Here is a 20,067-nt window from a genome sequence, read left to right as displayed (position 1 = left end):
ATTGAGATAGATCAAGCTCACAATTTGGTTGAAGCAAATACTTTTCAAATTGTAGCAAAAACCTGTAGTGTCATATTTTGGCAGCTTCAACAGGCATCTGACCACAACGATATATTGCCCAAAGCTATTGCCACCTATAGTCAGAGGCGAATCTAGGATTTCATGAGGATGGGTTCACCATTGCTTTAAGATAAGATATAAAATTTTATAGTGACATCGACTTCTCGTTGTAGATTATCCCATGGAGTTTTTTTTTTTTTTTTTTTTTTTTGCTTTTTGGGACTTGGTATAATTAGAAATAAAGGAAAGAAAAGTCATCTGATGCAATATAAAATAAAAACATGTTTTTTACTTGGTTAATAATATAAAAAGGAAGGTCAAAAGGCAGCTTTAGAAAATAATAGCAAAAACGTGCCCTTGAGGATATAAACATAGCCTCTACCCAATGCTCCACTCAGCCTATTTTGACCATGTGTTCCTTTAGTTAATATTAGATATATTTTCAGATTTATACACATAATATATCGAGTTTAATCGAGTGATCATGTATTCACGTGACCCAAAATTTATGCATAAATTCGCCCCTGCCTATAATGTTCCTTTTCCTCATAGTCTTGGCAACAACCACACTATTGCAAAAATGTTAAATAAGAATGGTGAATCTGTGGGAATTTAAGCATAGGATAGCAAAGGAAACGTTTATCTTAGTGGGGGACACCAATTGATGAGAGGTTTCCTATAACTGATGATATAACTAAGTACTCATTAAGATATAATAATGAGATATATTAAATATGATAAAAACAATTAATTTCCAAAAATTAAATGAAGAAAATGTAGGGAAAAGCCAAAAAAAATGAGAAAATAAATAAATAGGATCTTTGGCCACATAGAGGTGCCACATCACCTTGTCTATGCCTAACTTTATTATATATATAAGATTTGTCTAAACGATCATATGTCTCTCTTAATTGTCTCAACTTAATTAAATAGTCCACCAGTTGGAGCAGTAAGAGCAAATTTGGAGGGGAAAAAGAAGTAACAAGTGCTTCTTGTTTTACCAAAACATGACATATTATTGAAATAAATCCAAATTGCCAAAATGAATAATATTTGAGTAGGAGGAAGTACAAAAGCCCCAACCCCTTGGAAAAAAAAAAAGAGAGAAAATAGGATCAACTTGGTATACCCAAAACTGATACTTTCTGCATTTCAATTTGTTTGTTTAACTTTCTTTTTTAGTCTGTTATAAAAGAATTTTTTTTCTTTTTTTGGAAATTGTTTAATTTCAACATTCCACGCGGCATGTTTAAGACCACAAGATTAGAGGACATTTTGGTACATTCTACATATCTTTAGTCTAAGACCACAAGATTCAAAAGTCTTCTTCATTTTCGAAACTCCGTGTCAAGACAAAACCATATAAACAAATTGAAACGGAGGGGGTAATATATTTCTCTTATCCTATGTTGTTTACACTCTCCAAAATGTTGTCGCATCCATAATGAATCCTTCAACAATACACTACTATTGGATAATTCGACTCGCATCCGATGATATTTTTGAAGAGTCTGAGCAACATAAATCTTATCGGCCAACTAAGCTCATTTCCAAAGATGTTAGTCGTCACTCTCATCAGACAACAACAAAGAAAACATCTTTTGTCGGATCTTATTTTGTTGGAACTCCATCAGACACACATCAAAAAAGTTCTTGATCAGCCTCTGAAAACATTTTCTGTATATTTAGACTTTGAACCATTTGGTAGCAGTGATTGCTGGTGTTTTTCTCCAAGGCTGAGAAAATTATGGGTAAAATCACCTCTTGATTCTGAATGATTAGATTTCATATATGATCATTGTTCCACAGGGACAAAGCACTTTTTGCTACCTACAAATATAAAAGGAAAATGGACATGTTTAAGAGTTAAAAATATAATTATGCAACGGAACATATATTCTATAAATATTCAAAATTGAAAATATGTTTCCAAGTGGATAGTATGTCATGGACCTCGCAAGGGATTCATCGCAAAAAAAATTATACTATCTATACAAGATCAAAACTAGTTTTGTATATTGTGCATATGTTGAATTCTCAAAGCTTCTTCATGTGTTACATTTTGAAATTTGAATCCTCTTAATAAAAATCTGACTCCGTCAATGTAGACTACACCTTCTTGAACAAGACAAATATAATGGACCAACCTAATATGTAACAAATTAGCAAAGAAAATTCACAAAAGTTTATTCTATTTTCTAGAACTGAAAGAGCTCTATCCGTTTTATTCTCTTCTTTTTTTCATTTAAATGTTTATTTTAATCACCTTTTGTTTAAAATGTGAAAAACTCTGCAAGGAGAAGGCAAAATCCAGGTGCTACACTGAACTATGCATTAACTGGGACCGCACGACAACTCAGGCAAACTCTCTACCCGTGTGTTGACATGACGAATAAGGGGTCATAAGTCATAATCCGATGCCATAAAGTTGACTTACTTTAGAGGCCTAAATGCCTATCATTCTTGCCTTCTATACCTTTTTATCGAGAGGGATGAACTTTTCAGGTCATTTATATTTTTCTGACCAATTCATAGTTACGATAATGTAATAAAAAAAGTTTTGTAATTTTATTGTGATATGTAGTGAGTAAAAGTTCAGTTATCAGACGTGAAATTAAACCTTCAACATTTACAATAAGAACTAACGTTTTTCCAAAAAAAAAGAGCCCATACAATACCTGAAAATTTGAGCTTTTGAGACACCAACTAATCTGAGTGAACAAAGGGACCATGCAACTTTGAAATTCTGCAGGTTGAGTTACTTCATACAACTCATCAAGAAACATCACTTCTTTGCTACTATTCCTTACTGGCCGGTACTTCAAGATTCCTCTGATTATAATTTCAGCCAATGTGAAATCTTACTGCACAAAATGCAGGACACACTGCGCAAGTCGCTTGGGGTACATGGAAAAACATTTGGCATGTGTAAATGGCAAAATTAATCCATGAAAATATGAATGTCCAACACTCAAACTGATTTGGGCTAAAGATGTAGCTCAAATTGACGCACAAGCCATTTTGATTTTTTTTTTTTAATCAGCCTTGTTTAGCAATTAAACAAATTATTAAAAAAAAATTAAAATTTGAAACCACTTGGGCGGGTTGGACTATGACCAATTGTTTATCCAACCCAGCTCAACTAATCTTTCTAGAAATAGTGTTCACCAGTCATTTTTTCGGCCCCATCTGTGAAAAATAACCACTATTACAGTTACAGAGTTCCAAATATCACACGTGATCATGGAGTTTCACCTATGAAATTTAAAATTTCATAATAGTGGTTGGTTTTCAATGACAAGGTATGAAATATGGCTATTTGTGAATCTAATCCGTTATTTCTGGAAAGGGTTAGGTAATGAACCATATATTATTCAGCACATTTTTAATCCATTCAAATTTAGCCTAAACCGGTCATTTGTCACCCGTACCTATAGGCTTGTGAAGGGGAACCAATGCGCGGACAAGCAAAACCTTGTACTCTTCCTTCAAGGGCAAAGAAAATCCCCTGATTATGCTGCCTAATACCTCTAGCAATGCTGCAATTCCATTGTGCTTTTGAGTCTCAAAGACAAAACAATGAAGTATGTCACTTATTGATGCCCTAATAAATGGCTTATGCACCTTGAACTTCACATATAACTCATGAACAATCAAAATCAAGTACTCCATCTCTCTTTCGTCGTGCGAATCGAAGAGTTCGAGCAATCTTAAGACAAAAGATTAATTGATGTACCTTACTGCAATATCAGCATATGTGTGTGGTGAAGTCAGAATTTTAGTAACAACTCATAAACGACCTCAAGATGAGGCCAACAAGGATTTGTAACACGGTCTAATAAGGGTAAACTTGAAGACAAATTAATTGCAACCATTTTGATCATTTCTTGAAGTACAACTTCATTTAATGTGGGACTCAAGAATGTCATATAATCAACAAGTTCAATCAATATTTCTCTCTTAATGTTCTTTCCCCTCACATCCTTCATAGGGTCAACGAAATCATAAATTTCACAACACATGCAACTTCTTGATCAAAACATTTTGCCTTTTTAATTTTGGCACATCTTCAAAAAGCGGCAAATTTGATGATGGGTTCGGACTAAAGTCCCAAAAGTGCTTCTCAATCATGTTTCACAAAAAACAAAAAACAAAAAGATTTTTAAAAATAATAATGAGATCTTGACCGACAGCTCAGTATGAATATATGAATGAAGAATCAAAATTATCGAAACAATAAAGAGCATCTATACAAGAAAGACTTTAGTATCTAAATAAGCATGACCTGGAAGTTAAAAGGAAACTAGATCAATAAAGAAACAATAATATCACAAATCGTAATATATTGGGAAATAGTATCAATATCAAAGAAATATTTTTATTTCTACCTGCATCCTGCAGCCTAGCCATGTAGGGTACAAAAAATCACGGGACTCATTATGATTGGTCACATATATTACTCCCTCCATCTATTTTTAGTTGTTTTATTTATTAAACGGAAAAGGGCCAAATATACCCCGTACTAAAATCGAGAAAGGGCCAAATATATTTTACCCTTCTATTTTGGGTTGAAAAGTCCAATATTACTTGTTATTAATTATTGGAAAAGTTCAAATATACCCCTTATTAAGTTGGACAAGTTGGACATCCAATCCTACGTTTTACTAATTTTTGATGAGGTGGATGCCACGTCAAGAATAATTAGGGTGTAACTCATTTTACCCCTTCCCTCTATTTGTTCTTCCACCATTTCCTTCCCCTACACCACCATTGCCACAACTAAGAATTGAGAATGTTGACACTTAAATAAAGACGGAGAACTGGGAAATGAAGAAATTTGGGAATGTGAAAATGTAAATATTTTAGGACCATGTTCCAAGAATTAAGATTTGGCAGGTGCTGCCTAAGATGGTAACGACACTGAAGCCCTATCAATATTCCTCTGATTCGAATTGAGCTTTCAAGGAGCATATTTTATTTTTGAGTGCTAATGGGATGGTTCTTCTGGGTATAAGAAGTTGTACACTGTTTTTGTAACAATCATCTTGATCCTTGTTTTGACACTTATTGATCCCTGCCAGGTATATCTTGGTAATTCAATTGACTTTGCCAGTTCTTATCATTGTGGCGAAGGAATTCTCCGTCTTTATGTAAGTGCCAAAATTCTCAATTCTTAGTTGTGGCAATGATGGTGGAGGGGAAGGAAATGGTGGAAGAACAAATAGAGGGAAGAGATAAAATAGGTTAGGGGTGGTGAGGTGCCAGGCCACGTGACATTCACCTCATCAAATATTAACAATTAGGATTGGATGTCCACGTGATATGTCACCTAACATCCCTAACCCATTTTACCTATATTTGAACTCTCTATTTGTTATTCCACCACTAAACTTTATTTGGACTCCACCGCCATAACATAATAAAGAAACAATATTTGGCCCTTCTAAAAATATTTATCCATTTTTACTTGTCCAGTTTGAAAAACCAAGAGATAATTTACCATTTCATGCTTATTTTACCCTTGTTATTAATTATTGGGTTGAAAAGTCCAAAAAAATTACTTGTTATTAATTATTGAATTGAAAAGTTCAAAAAAATTCTTATTAGCTGCATAACTTATAAAGTAGTATGTTTTATTGATTTCAATTATTAGATGACCGATCTTAGGTTGTTATAGAAAATTATCCTTTTATTTAAGCTATACCCACAATAGTTTCAATGTAGATGACAAATATTTAGCTGAATATAAAACGTGCCTCGCACGTGCTCCTTCTCAGATATTTATAAAGTTATCTTTAAAGTAAGAAAATGTTTATAGGTTTCAAAATATTTGTGGAAGTCAATAAAATAAAAACCGAGGCGTACAAAATGTTTAAGTTTTTTTTTGTTAGGTGTGTTTGTTTTGGCTGTATATGCATGCCTCACGTTGCTACACTAAAAGTGGAGGCGTTTAAACATGAATGAATTGATATTTGAGAAGACAAAGAAGACTACTTGAAGTTAAATTTTTAAAAAATATTTGAAAGTTAAAATTATGTTTCGATATGAAAATGGAAAAGGGGCAAATACACCCCTGTACTATTGGAAAAGGGCCAAATATATTCTTCATTATTTTATTGAATTCAAATATACTCATACTATGAGTTCAAATATATCTCTCCTCCGTTAAAGTTCTCCAAGATGAACACATTTGATGAGGTGAATGACACGTGACATGTCACCTAACATCCCTAACTCATTTTACCTCTACCCTCTATTTGTTATTCCACCACTAAACTTTTCTTTCCCTCCACCGCCATCTATACATAATAAAGAAACAATACCCATCTAACAAAATGTCATCCTTAAACAGTTTTATAGCATAAAAGATCAGAAAACAAATTCTGAAGAGGAGGAAGAAGAGTTTTGTTGAACTTGAGCATTGGCAATGAAGGTGCCGATCTTGGTTGGGACCCATTTGGTTTAGGCGTTGTTGGAAGTGAACCCACAATAGTTCCAATGTAGATGACAACATATTTAGCTGACGAGAGCTTTTTCCGCCAAGATCAGTCTTCCATTTTAGTAGAAAAATATTTGTTCTTGAGTAATGTGACTTGAAAAAAAAAAACAAATTAAAATGGCTGCCAGACAATGTGGTAGGATAATTCAAACTATCTGATTACGTGTAAAAAAAATTGTTTTAGGTGGATCTATGTGGAAGGTTGGAGGTATATGCGGTAATGGTGGTTGAGAGGAAAAAAACTTTAGTGGTGGAAGAATAAAAGCCAAATACATGAACACCCTCCTAAACTTGATACAAATTTTCATTTTGACACTTTAACTCATGCTTATTTCTATTAGACACTCCAATTCTCACTAAAATGTTCCTATTAAACACAGTATGCTGATTTGGCACAAGAGTGATTCTCACTTTTATTTGAGTGAGTGAACAACTTGTATTTTACTAACATAGCTGAATTTTTTTTCTCTCCCTTAACACCATCTCCTTCCTCAGTTTCTCTTTCCTATTCCCAAGTCTCCCTTAAAATCCTTCATGGGATGTTTATTACTGTTTTCCCTCCTTCAAAGATTAGTTCTATAATTGAAATTTTGAAAGGGATGGCGGGTTACGAGCAGAAAAGTGGCAATGAGAAGCTGATATTTCCTCCTCTTTGCTTCTGTAATTAATTGAACCAAAAATAACAAAATTCATGGACCATGGACTTTATGCAGTTACAGATTCTTGCTATAAACGATCTTTATCATATCAATACCTTAAAAAAGTTGATTGATCTCACCTCATATACTGTATTTACCACTATTATTTTGGAGAAAACCAAAGAAGGTTTATGGGGCTAATATGGTCTTTACAAAATTGAAAATAATAAAAGGTGAAATTTGATAGGCTTCCTAATTTTGGTTCAGAAAGCAAATTGGGGATCGATTTTCTATGTTCATTGACTTATTTACTTTATGTATTTATTCATGATGTTGCTGTTAGCAGTGCGAGCAACCTTAACAAAATAGGCCATTACCAGTAATGAACGAAAGAAGGAAAAATAAAGAAAAGGGGAAGAAAACCCATTTCTTAATAAGATATGGACATAAAATGCCACGTGTTTTAATTTCATTCATTGGTATGCCACATCATTAGCGTGTGAAGTGCACGCACAATATTATTTTTAGTTATTAACAATAAAGGGTTCAATAGGTACAGTTTTAATATACTTTTTGTGTCTAATAGGACAAGTATGAGTTGAAGTTGCAAAATGAAAATTTGTGTCAAGTTTAAGGGCCTATGTATTTGGCCAAGAATAAATGAAAAGTAAAAGTAAAATGAATTAAGAGTGTTGAGGTGACATCTTTTGAACTTCCATCTCATTAAATGTGTCCATTTTGAACAATTTTAACGGAAGAAGAATATATTTAAACCCATAATATAACGACAAAAGTACATTTGAAATCAAAGTATAGCAAAGGGTATAATTGACCCTTTTCCAATAGTACAGGGGTATATTTAGCCATTTTCCGATATGAAAATATAGTTGAAATTCTAAAAACAAAGATTTGGAAAAACTTTTCTCAACAAGCATTTCTCAAACGTCAAATTTGATAATAAAATAACGAAGCCAACTTAACGGGAAAAAAATATTTGAAAGTTACGATCTTGTTTTGATATGAAAATACCATTGAAATTTTCAAAACAAAGATTTGACAAAACTTTTCTTGACAAGTATTTCTCAAACGTCAAATGTGATGATAAAATAACGAGCCAACTAGGTGATAAACTACTTGTTCATATTTACAGATTGGAAACTCACAGCACCATAAAGACTGATTCGTTAAACTTTCTTATATCTTCTAAATTGTTATATGTATATTACGAGCTAGGTTCTGATTTTTTTCTAATGCTCAATGCTGTGGAAACATTTGTCGATTCATTTATTTACAATGCAATAAGAAAAGAAATTTTATAAGTAACACCTCACTTGATTTTAAATTCCCAAGTATTAAGAGTTCCGCAAATAACTCTCACGAGTAAAAATTCAATAAGCAAAAGTTTAATCAATTTCAAAGTACTAAACATTAGGAACATAATAAAATGGTAGTCTTCTCCCACATAAAATCCATCTTTAAACGTTACAAATAGCGAATAAACATTTTGCTTCGCAGTGAGCAAACTCCTGTGTCCTTCATTCATGCAAAAATTACTATATTTTACTCGGTAAAGCGACTAGCAAAGAATCCAACGGCACCACAAAGTACAATAAGCACTAAGCAGTATCAATCGTCTGTAAAATATTAAACAAAAAAGTTCCCTGCAGTAAAGTAAGATCTGGATTGCATATATAGTACAGCATACAAGCCAAACTAAGTGTACTTACAATTACACCAGACACGAATCACGGTTAAAAACGAACTTTAATCATCTCTTAGCCCAATCCGAACAATTAAGCCAACAAAAGTAAGAGAATTCGAGCATCACAACTAATCTTGTCTCAAAAAGCGTCAAGACAACAAAAGACAATAAAAACACTTGCATGCACTATAAAGTTAAAAGGGCTGGGGGATGGCATGAACTTGAAATACATACCACCTATAGCTATGTGAACTACAAAAACCAAGTCAATTACAATTAGTTACAACGATAAAAGCAACATACCAGTTAATGCCACAAGTGGGGGCTGAGGATAGTGTACTCGAACTGTACCTTTACGGGGAGGTAAAGGTTGTTTCCGATAGACCCTCAGCTCAAGGAAAAACATTCAAGAAGTTCCACAAAAAAGAAAATAAAAGTACATCTCCATTTGAAACAAACACATGGTATTCTTTAGTAAAAGCCGAAAGAATACTTCGCTATGGGTCATTGGTTGAGGATCAATAATTCTAGGCAGAGGCAGGATTTTAACTAAAGGGGTTCAAAAAATAAAAGAAGTAGACGATCAAAGAAGCTAAGAGATTCAACATCTAATTATGTACATAAGAAATAATTTTCACCTTGTATATACAATGTAATTTTTTGCCGAAGGGGGTTGAACTCCCTCGGCCCTTACTGGCTCCACCCCTGGGCACAGCACCACAAATCTCTAGGAAGCCAAAAAGCTCAAGATCTATATAAGATATACTTGAAATAGATACCAGATTAGTTCTAGACAGCAAGCACCTAGAATTCTCTAGGGAGCCAAAATAGATGCATATGTGAATTACCAAGCCATGTCAGCTATAAGTGGTCGAAGGAAAATAGTTTTAGGCTAACAAGCACCATAGATCCATAAGGAAGTCAAAACACTCAAATTCTACCTTATAAAAAAGACCAGAAAGATGAACTCACTAGATCACGATACGAGCCTGAGTAACAAACATCTAAAGAAACCAATCTTACAAAAGATTACATGAAAGAACTCCAAGGAGTAAGGTTCTAGCTAATTCATAGTTCACAAAAAAGAAAAATGTCTAATACTAAAACAAATCATAGCTTTAACTATGGGTCTCAGATCCCACAATAGTAAGCAGGAACAGACTAGGGTTCTCTCCAATCTTCTAGACGTTGACGACTTTGCTAGCGCTCCCATATCTACTCAACTTTGAGCCAAAGATGCATTACCAAGAGCCTGAATGCAACACCTAGGAAATGCTTAAGAAAATCTACCTGCCATAGGGATGGTAACGGCTGCTGCCACTATAGCCTGACCTACTTCCATATAGACCTCCTGGTCCACCACCATAACCGGCACCGGGGCCAGATTCATAACCAGCGCCAGAGCCGGCCCCACCATAACCCCCATAACCAGCTCCTCCACGGCCATATGCCGCCATTAGTCCACTGCCACCATATCCACCAGCACCGCCGCCACCATACCCACCAGCATAAGAGCCATATCGACTAGAATAGCCCAGTGAGGGATCGGCTCCGCGGTAATTACCAAATTCACCACCACCAAAGTCTCCATATCTACCACCAAATTCACCACCACCATATCCACCATAGTCACCAAACCTACCACCCATACCTCCAGAAGACCTATAAGAAGCAGGGCCAAAACCGCCACTGCCGAAACCGCTATTATATGAATTGCCAAAACCTCCATAACTATCATTGTATGCACCACGTCCCCTAGATTCACTACCATATGCAGGACCAGATGCTGAGTTTGAGGGTTTTTTTGGTTCTGCCTTCTTGATCTCAACCTACAATAAAGAAGCAGGTTAACCTAGAAGATCACCTATGCAATAGCCTGCACAGCTAGCCCTGAAAGATACACACACTAAAATGAATCCTACAAACTTTAAACTATGACACGTGAGAGACACGGCGTGGAAAGCTAAGAAATAATAGCATAAAACCGAAGAGCAATCTTGACCATTCACTATTTGAATTACATCCCAGTAGATCTGACATCCTGGACAACCATCGGATAAAACTCACCTGGGTACCCAACATATCAATCATGTTTCCCTCAGACAGCAAACTATCAACTACTTGCTCATCGTCAAACACAATAAATCCAAATCCTCGAGACCGCTTAGACACATGGTCCCGTATGATCTCGCAGTCGGTCACCTTCCCATACTTAGAGAAGAAGCCCTTGAATTCATCTAACCACGAAGAAAAAGAAAAACAATTAAACACTTGCGATAACTGGATAAAATTTGGCACAAAACTGTAATATAAACCACATGCTGTTTAAAACATTTATTGAAAAGAAAAATAAGTGATATTTCACCTTCATTCATAGTAGTGGGAATGCCTCCAACAAAAACCTTCTTTGTTTTGAAATCCCTTGATTCAGCAGATCCTTTAGGAATGGTTCTTTTGATCTCAACCTGGCCAAACGTAATCTCATAAGTCTCAAAGCCAAAATGCATGACACCTTACAGCAGGTGTTTACTAAAAAAAGATATTTGGAAAATATGGTATTCTACTAGAAATCTCACAATACCAGGTATACCATGACCTGTAGATACAAATCTACTATACCCACACAAGCAATAACTAAAATATAGTTTCTGCTAGAAATCTCACAATATCAGGAGAATTATGAACTACAGTACAAATATACATACCAACCAAGCTCATAATCTCAAAAGAATTTAATGACTAGTTATGCTATAAATGGATGGTTTGTTAGAAATGACCATAAAGGGGAGATTTTCTCATGACGATCATTTATGAAAATTCTAGTAGGGAGATTTTCTCATGACGATCATTTATGAAAATTCTAGTAGTTCTTTTCTTCCAACCCTATTTGACAATAATCAAACACAGCATTACATCGAAAGCGAAGCTAGCTAGACCACTCACTTGTTTGTCATTGATGATATGAGTTTCAGCAATAACCGTGTCAACGACAGAGGGATCAGCATAAGTGATGAACCCAAAACCTCTAGGTCTACCAGTATGCCTGTCCTTCATAATCACCGAGTCTATTATCTCACCATATTTCTCGAAGTACTTCACAAATTGTTCTACAAACCAAAATCAAATTTTCCCCAAATTAAAGAAAACAGTTAGAACTAGAGTAGTGAACCTCAGCTCATCCCTAATAACAAATTAAAATATATATATCAATATGTAGCAGTTCAAAAACTAACCTAAAGTTGTCTCTTTCGCTAGACCTCCAATGAAGATTTTTCTGTTCCATAGAGAGAGAAAAAAGCTAATTAATACACATCAAACTTCACATGGATACTAACTTTTTCAAGAGCAGCAAAACCCTAGAAGACCCAATTTGTATACATATCTTCGCAAAGAAAGTAATTCTTTTATGAAAATGGTGTTTTCTTCATAATTTTGAAGAAAAAACTTAAAACTAAAGAAGTGCTCTGGCGCTGCTTCTGTCTAAAACTCTTCTTCCATTCACAAAACACTCACAAATCCTTTGAGGAGAAACTTTAGATTTTAGAAATTGATATGTGTTTCAGATAGTTCTAGTTATTTAATGAAGATTTGAATGATATTTTGTGAGAAAATAAAACCTTTTTGAAAGAATTTTTAGGGAAAATAGTATAAAATAGAAACTTTGAAATTGAAGAAGCGCTCAGGAGCTTCTTTTAATCTAAAAACTCTTCTTCCATTCACAAAATATACCCCCAAATACCAACTTCTAGAAATAGCGACTTCTGCGAAAATAAATACAAGAAAAAGCTTCGAAAACCGTATGCTCCATCGTCGAAATCAACAACCAGACGTAATTCAATAAACATTAATGATATGCTCCATAAACAGATATCGAAACGATATCCGGGACTAGCTCCAAGTCGATAGCTCTAGTTAATTCATGAAGATTTTGTGAGAAAAATAACACCTTTCTGAGAAAAATGTCCAAAAAAGAGAACACCCCCAAAAACCAACTTCTAGAAATAGCGAATTCTGTGAAAATAAATACAAGAAAAGCTAGAAAACCGTCGTCAAATTCTGACGAAAATAAACATACAAGAAAAAGCTAGTTCTAAAACCGTATGCTCCATCTGAAAAAAATGCGAAATCAACAACCAGACGTAATTCAATAAACATTAATGATATGCTCCATAAACAGATATTGAGACGATATCCAGGACTAGCTCGAAGTCGATAGTTCTAGTTAATTAATGAAGATTTTGTGAGAAAAATAACACCTTTCTGAAAAAAAATGCACAAAAAAGAGAACACCCCCAAAATACCAACTTCTAAAAATAGTGTCTTTGCGAAAATAAATCCAAGAAAAAGCTTCAAAAACCGCTACATCGTCAAAGTCAACAACTTAACGCAATTCAATAAACATTAATGATATGCTCGATAAACAGATATCGAGATGATATCCGGACTAGCTCGAAGTCGATAGCTCTAGTTAATTCATGAAGAAAAATGTCCAAAAAAGAGAACACCCCCAAATACCAACTTCTAGAAATAGCAAATTCTGCGAAAATAAATACAAGAAAAAGCTTCGAAAACCGTATGCTCCATCGTCAAAGTCAGCAACTCCATAAAATAAACATTAATGATATCGAAACAGATATCGAAACGATATCCGGGACTAGCTCAAAGTCGATAGCTCTAGTTAATTCATGAAGAAAAATGTCCAAGAAAGAGAACACCCCCAAATACCAACTTCTAGAAATAGCAAATTCTGCCAAAATAAATACAAGAAAAAGCTTCAAAAACCGTATTCTCCATCGCCCAAGTCCACAACTAGACGTAATTCAATAAACATTAATGATATGTATGCTCCATAGCAGCTCAAAGTCAATAATTCTTGTTAATTAATGAAGATTTCTGAGAAAAATAACACCTTTATGAAAAACAGAACACCCCCAAAATTACAACTTCTAAAAACAGCGTTTTACGAAAATAAATCCACAAAAAAAAAAAAAAAAAAAGCTTCGAAAACCATATGCTCCATCATCAAATTCAATAAACAATAACAACATGCTCATAAACCATAGACGAGTAAATAAAGTTATAAGAGAGGATACCCAGGGCTAGCTCCATCGCCAAAGTCGTTCTTTCTAGAACCCATATTGATAGATCGAGAACTAGGGTTTGGGATTTTGAGTTGCTTTAAGCTCTAAGGGAAAAAGAAGATAGATTTTACTTTCTGGTGGGTTTATATATACTGCGGGTAATTTACGCTTTCCTTATTGGTTAAGAACTAACTATGTATGCATGGGCCTCAGTCCTTGTTTTATTTGGGCTTTATACACTAAGGCGGTGGCTCTAAACCCATTTTTTTGGCACGGATTGTCCTAGACTTTAATTTTTATTCTGAGGTTCTATGTTTAAAACCCCCCGGCTCAATCAAAAAAATAAATTTGTAAGGAAGAATTTCATAGCAAAATTAGTTCTATTCGGATAAAAGTTAGGCAATTAGGCTTTTTGTAGAATTCCAACAGAGGTTAAAAAAATAGAAAAAAAAAAAAAAAAAAGCCTGCGTTGCTAAATTTCGCAAGACAAACTTTTGCTTAAAGGAGAATTTTCATGAAGCCCTTTGAAATTCAATCGGAACAACACTGGTTGGGTAAGCTATAGGATTCTTGTCTGAGTCGCGTGGATCACAAAACGCATCTATGATTTCAAGTCCACTCATTGATTTTACCTTGCGAAACTTTTTTTTTTTTTTACTGAGCAGCGGTTCAAACTTGAAATTTCGGGGTATTTTTTGACCACTTGTTTAAGCGAAGGAAAAAAATTTAAAGACCAGCGATTTGAGGGGGGGAAATTAAAGATCATAGCCTTTGAAGGGTAATTAGTGCAAAAAAATGCATAAGTTGGCAAAGTGCATAGATTCCCTATTTTTGAGATCGTTATTTAATTTGTGACCGCTTTTACATAGTTCTACACTTGTACCAATTTCGGGATAACTTCATCAGTTACACAACGTCTGAAGTTTTTGTTTTAGAGCCTATTTGAATGGGCTTAAAAAAAGCAGCATATAAGCGCTTTTTTTTAAAGCTAAGCCAAATGGCCCAACTTATTTTTTTGAGCTTATTTTAAGCACAAAATGGCTTATAAGCTGGCTAGCCAAACACTCAAAAAATCTTCAGCAACTTATAAGCTAAGCCAAACGGGCTCTTAATAATGTATGAAGTTCATGTGACTAAAGTTCACCTTTATATGGTTAAAATTAGGCGTACTACATAAACAGATCCTTAAACTTGGCCTCAACTTGTAAGTATGCCCTCCAACTTTGGGCGTACACAAGTCGACACTTCAACTTGTTTTCACTTTGTTAATTAAACACATCAACTTATAAAATGATCATCTAGACACCTCCAATATTTATGTGTCGTGTCAGTATTTATGTTTACGTGTTATTTTATGTTTACGTGTTCAACACACTTTATATAAGTTTGAGGTGCTTGTTCATGTATTAGTGCACTTGAAATTATGAGGCATGAACATATACTAAAATCCAAACCAAAACAGCTTAGATCACGCGAAAATTATGGATTGTTTTTACCCGAACTATATATATTACATCTTGAAATTATGGTCATTTTGTCTGACTTTAGCTATTTCTATCCAAAGTTCATGAACATATACTAAAATCCAAACAAAAAATATGTACAAATTGTAGGAAAGAATCAAGAAAATTACATCTCTATTTATACTACTCAAAAAACTAATTCAAAAGTCTTGTACAAATAACTAGATACATGTATCACAAACTCTTAAAAGATTTCTTGAAAAACTAAGAGATAATATTGAAAGACTAAATGATATTCTTGAAATAATAAAGGACTCCTAGAAAACATAAAAGTCAAGGATAGTATTCGTGTGAATGCATTAATTCCAACACTCCCCATTAATGCATTTGCTTGACAACTCCAATGCGTTCTCGAAGATAGCAAAACTTTTCTTTAGGAAGTGCTTTGGTGAAGATGTCGCCAAGTTGTTCTCCGTCCGCAATAATGCAACTGAATTTCACCTTTCTCTTGTGCTTCTCGGATAAAATGGTACTTGATGGAAATATGCTTCGATCTTTCATGGTTGACCGGATTCTTGGCAATGGCAATCGCTGATTTGTTATCGCAATACAAAACAATCCCTCCTTTTTGTTTTTCACCAATATCTTCAACAATTCTCCTAAGCCAAATAGCTTGAGAAGTAGCCTTAGGCGTCGAGACATATTCCTTTGGCGGTGAATTAAGCAATAACACTTTGCTTTTTTGACAACCAAGAACAAATGCTTGAACCAAATAAGAAAGCATAACCCGAAGTACTCTTCATGTCATCTATATTTCCAAAGTCCACTACCATCGAATAGCCAATGAAGTCCAAATCTCCATCAAATTTGTACATTATCCCATAATCCATTGTTCCTTGCAAGTAGCGTAGAACACGCTTTGCAGCTCCAAAATGCACTTGGCTTGGTTCTTGCATGAATCTAGATAATAAACTAGCAGCAAACATAAGGCCAGGTCTTGTTGAAGTAAGATATAGCAGGCTTTCAATCAACCTCCAGTAAAGTGAGCTATTAGCTTTTTTTGCTCTATCATCTTTTCTGAACTTCTCATTTGCTGCTAATGGTATGGTCATAGACCTGCAATCCATCATTTTAAATTTTTGAAGAATACTTTTAATATACTTCTTTTGAAAAATATAGCTAATAGCTTTCTTTGCTCCATCATGTTTTCTCGAACTTCTCATTTGTCTTGCTAATGGTATGATGGTGCACCTTTTTGCATCTCAACAAAGGTTTTAAATCTCTTGAATGTAGCAAATGTTTCGACTTTTCTTTCAAGAAATAAACCCAAGTCATTCTTGAAAAATCATCGATAAAAATTAGAAAGTACCTTTGGCTTCCCAGAGATGGAGTCTTCATTGGTCCACAAATGTCTGTATAGATTAGTTCCAAAACTACACTTGCTCTCCAAGACTTTTCTTTTGGAAAAGACTTTCTATGTTGCTTTCCTATAATACAACTTTCACATGGATTCACCTCAGTATGTATCTCAGGAAGGCCTTACACCATGTCTTTTTGCTTGAGAAGCCTCAAACCATGAAAATTCAAGTGACAAATCCTTTTGTGCCAAAGCCATGAATCATCTACAACTTCATTTTTGAATGCCTTGTAATGAAGTTGTAAAGGAAAGTTTCTTTTTATCAACTTTACTTCAACAATGACTTGATTTGGCTCAATTTTATCATAAATTCTACAATAATTATCTCTAAGCACAAGAGAATAACCATTTTCCATGAGTTGACCAACACTAAGCAAATTTTCTTCCAAGTCAGGAACATAAAGAACATCATGAATTTGCTTACCACTCCCTTTTCTGTTGATCGAAATGGTACATTTACATTTTGCATCAACTAAGGCTCTATTTCCCATTCTCACTTTAGAAGTGATGTTGCGATTAATTGAGAGGAAAGCCTTTTCATCTCCAGTCATATGATTGGTACAACCACTATCAACATAACATTCATTGCTTTTTGCTGAAGCATCAGATTGAGAAGTGAAAACCTTTTCTTCCTCCTTTCCTTCATAGAAATTTGCTTGCTCCTGTTGCTTGTGCATGTAATCCTTCTCAATATGGCCAAACTTTTTACAAAAGTTACATTGGGGCTTGCCTTTGTGCCAACATTTTTTTGCATTATGATTAGTCTTTTTGCAAATTTTACAAAAAAGACTAGCATTTTTCTCACCTTTTTCTTCAATCGTCTTAGTAGAGCCATCACGATCTTGCTTCTTTTTTGGATTGTACTTCTTTTTTTGTTGATTCTTTGAGAAATTTTGGGAATTCTCATTGGTTCTGGACTGGAAAGCCGTCTCTTTGGGTTGATTCTCACGAAAAAATCTTCGCTTCTCGTGTGCATGAAACGATCCAACTAGCTCTTTGATGGAAAGCTTAGAAAGATCTTTCGTCTCCTCGTTGATAGCAACAATATACTCATACTTTTCTCGTGACACTAATTAGAATCTTTTCCACAACTTGTTGGTCAGAAATTTCATCACCATGATTTCTCATTTCATTAACAATATTCATGACTCTTGTGCAATATTCATCTATTTTTTCAGATTCTATCATCTTCAAATTTTGAAAGATTGATAGTGCGTACCTTTTCATCACCATACACCTTAGCTTCCAGAGACTCCCAAGCTTGCTTTGCAGTCTCACAAGTAGCAATTTTTGCAAAAAATGCTCTTGAGACTCCTATTTGAATTTTGCTCAAAGCTTTTGCATCTTGACAACGCTTAGCCTCAAGATTTTTCATCTCTGCTACTGAAAGTTCACCATCGTCTTCTGGCTCTTCATAGCCATCCGCAACAATAGTCCACAAACCTTCAACTTTCGATAAGTTCTCATTCTTATCTTCTAGTATTCAAAGTCATTTCCATAAAAAAATGGAGTAAGAACAACTGAAGAATCAGCACCTTCATTTGTTTTAGATGCAATAATTTTTTTTCTTCACCTAACCCCAGATTAAGAACGAAAACTGCTCTTGATAGCAATTTGTAGGAAATAATAGGAAGAAAATATTTTTCTTGGAGAATGCTCAAGTTGTATTAGGCTACTTAGGGTCACTTGAGATGATTACAATCATCAATTACATCTCTATTTATACTACTCAAAAAACTAATTCAAAAGTCTTGCATAAATAACTAGATACATGTATCACAATTCACTAGATAGATGTATCACAAACTCTTAAAAGATTTCTTGAAAAACTAAGAGATAATATTGAAAGACTAAATGATATTCTTGAAATAATAAAGGACTCCTAGAAAACATAAAAGTCAACGATAATATCCTTGTGAATGCATTAATTCCAACACAAATAGCTTTTTTGAACTCCGTCATTTAAGGTGCAATCACCTTTTTGCGATTTTTGTATTCGTATCCAATTGAGTTGTATTCAATGCATTAGCACCAGGTGGCCAAATATTCACTTGTCTAATATAAGCCTGGAGCTCGCCGATTCGTAATTTCCGGATGACTTTGACAAACAGCCACTGCTAGAGAAAAAATTGCACAGATTGCTTAATTGTACATTCCTTTCGAAACACCAGTTTTTGCTTATTATATATATTGTGGAAAAATATTGGATCATATGTTGACTAATTTATTTTTAAGAACTCAATGACATGAATACATGATGAAGGAAGCATTAGTCTCCTCCCATTAGAAGCATATGTCAGTATGTCACATGGATACAAACTTAGATGCCTCTATGAAAATAAGAGCAATTTGCTGTGTCCACTTTCATAGAGGCATCTAAGTTTGTATCCATGTCTGTTTCTGAGATTGCATTGTCATGGCTAGTGGCGACCATGAACTAATTGAATTTCCTACCTTTTCTCTCTTGATTGTATTCATCTCCATTTTTATTTTTAAAATGCTTGAAGAATGTTATTCATAGATGTAAACAACCTTTGTTGCAGAGTGAAGATTCGTGTGTGGATTGCTGCACCTGGTTGGGATATATCTAGCTTTCAGTCAAGTCCTCTTTATAATCTTCTCCTATGCCATACTTTGTCGTCGCGTGTCAGATCTTCCAAAAGTAAGCATTATTGGAGGATTCGGCACAAGTGCTGCAGTATTTTGGAGGTCCTTTCGTTTCTGGATGTTGGAAAACCCATCTGTCCATTCTAAGTACACATGTTCAGCAAAAAGATAGGTGTCAATACTTATAGAGTGCCCAAGGTTGGCTAAAGCATCAGCTACCCTATTGCCTTCTCAGAAAATGTGTTGGATCCTGATGTCAAAATAAAGTAAAAGTTCGATTTTTTGGTAAACTTATCAAGGGCTATTGTCAATAATGATTCTCCTATTTAGCTATTCCAGTAGAAAGAGTGCCCAAGATTGGCTAAAGGATCATCTACCTTTCTCTCAACATGTGTTGAATCCTGATGTCAAAATAAAGTTAAAATTCCGTTTTTGGAAAACCTATCGAAGGCTATAATCATAATGATTCTTCTTTCAACTGCCCCGGTTGAAATCAGTATATGTGGGGGGAACTAACTTTGCTTTTCAGAAAGACCTTATGTAGGTCTCCTCGAGTTCAAGCATTAAGGGGTGGAATCTGAAGCAATTAAAGTCAACTGA

General features: G+C 34.6%; 2 protein-coding genes, 1 non-coding gene and 1 pseudogene across 3 annotated transcripts; all 4 read right to left on the bottom strand.

The window, feature by feature from the left end:
* Positions 1-1,619: 1,619 nt before the first annotated feature.
* LOC132034756 (serine/threonine protein phosphatase 2A 59 kDa regulatory subunit B' gamma isoform-like) lies at positions 1,620-5,407 on the bottom strand (annotated as a pseudogene).
* Positions 5,408-9,304: 3,897 nt separating this feature from the next.
* On the bottom strand, positions 9,305-9,418 carry LOC132035622 (U5 spliceosomal RNA). The gene has a single exon (XR_009409351.1). It is a non-coding gene; the product is annotated as a U5 spliceosomal RNA (small nuclear RNA).
* Positions 9,419-9,883: 465 nt separating this feature from the next.
* Positions 9,884-14,138, bottom strand: LOC132032974 (heterogeneous nuclear ribonucleoprotein 1-like). The gene is made up of 6 exons (XM_059422796.1): positions 13,993-14,138; positions 12,133-12,173; positions 11,843-12,006; positions 11,265-11,364; positions 10,967-11,136; positions 9,884-10,728 (listed from the first exon to the last, which is right to left on the bottom strand). Exons 1-6 carry the CDS (start codon positions 14,034-14,036, stop codon positions 10,186-10,188), a joined length of 1,062 nt encoding a protein of 353 aa, XP_059278779.1. The 5' UTR covers positions 14,037-14,138; the 3' UTR covers positions 9,884-10,185.
* Positions 14,139-16,162: 2,024 nt separating this feature from the next.
* On the bottom strand, positions 16,163-16,841 carry LOC132034755 (secreted RxLR effector protein 161-like). Its single transcript, XM_059425116.1, has 2 exons — positions 16,813-16,841; positions 16,163-16,559 (listed from the first exon to the last, which is right to left on the bottom strand). The coding sequence occupies exons 1-2, from the start codon at positions 16,839-16,841 to the stop codon at positions 16,163-16,165; spliced, it is 426 nt and encodes a 141-aa protein (XP_059281099.1).
* Positions 16,842-20,067: the final 3,226 nt, after the last annotated feature.

Source organism: Lycium ferocissimum, chromosome 10, assembly GCF_029784015.1.
Source record: "Lycium ferocissimum isolate CSIRO_LF1 chromosome 10, AGI_CSIRO_Lferr_CH_V1, whole genome shotgun sequence".
NCBI classification, from domain to species: Eukaryota; Viridiplantae; Streptophyta; class Magnoliopsida; order Solanales; family Solanaceae; genus Lycium; species Lycium ferocissimum.
The sequence above is the reverse complement of the archived record's forward strand: the minus strand, read 5'-3'. Positions and strand labels throughout refer to the sequence as shown.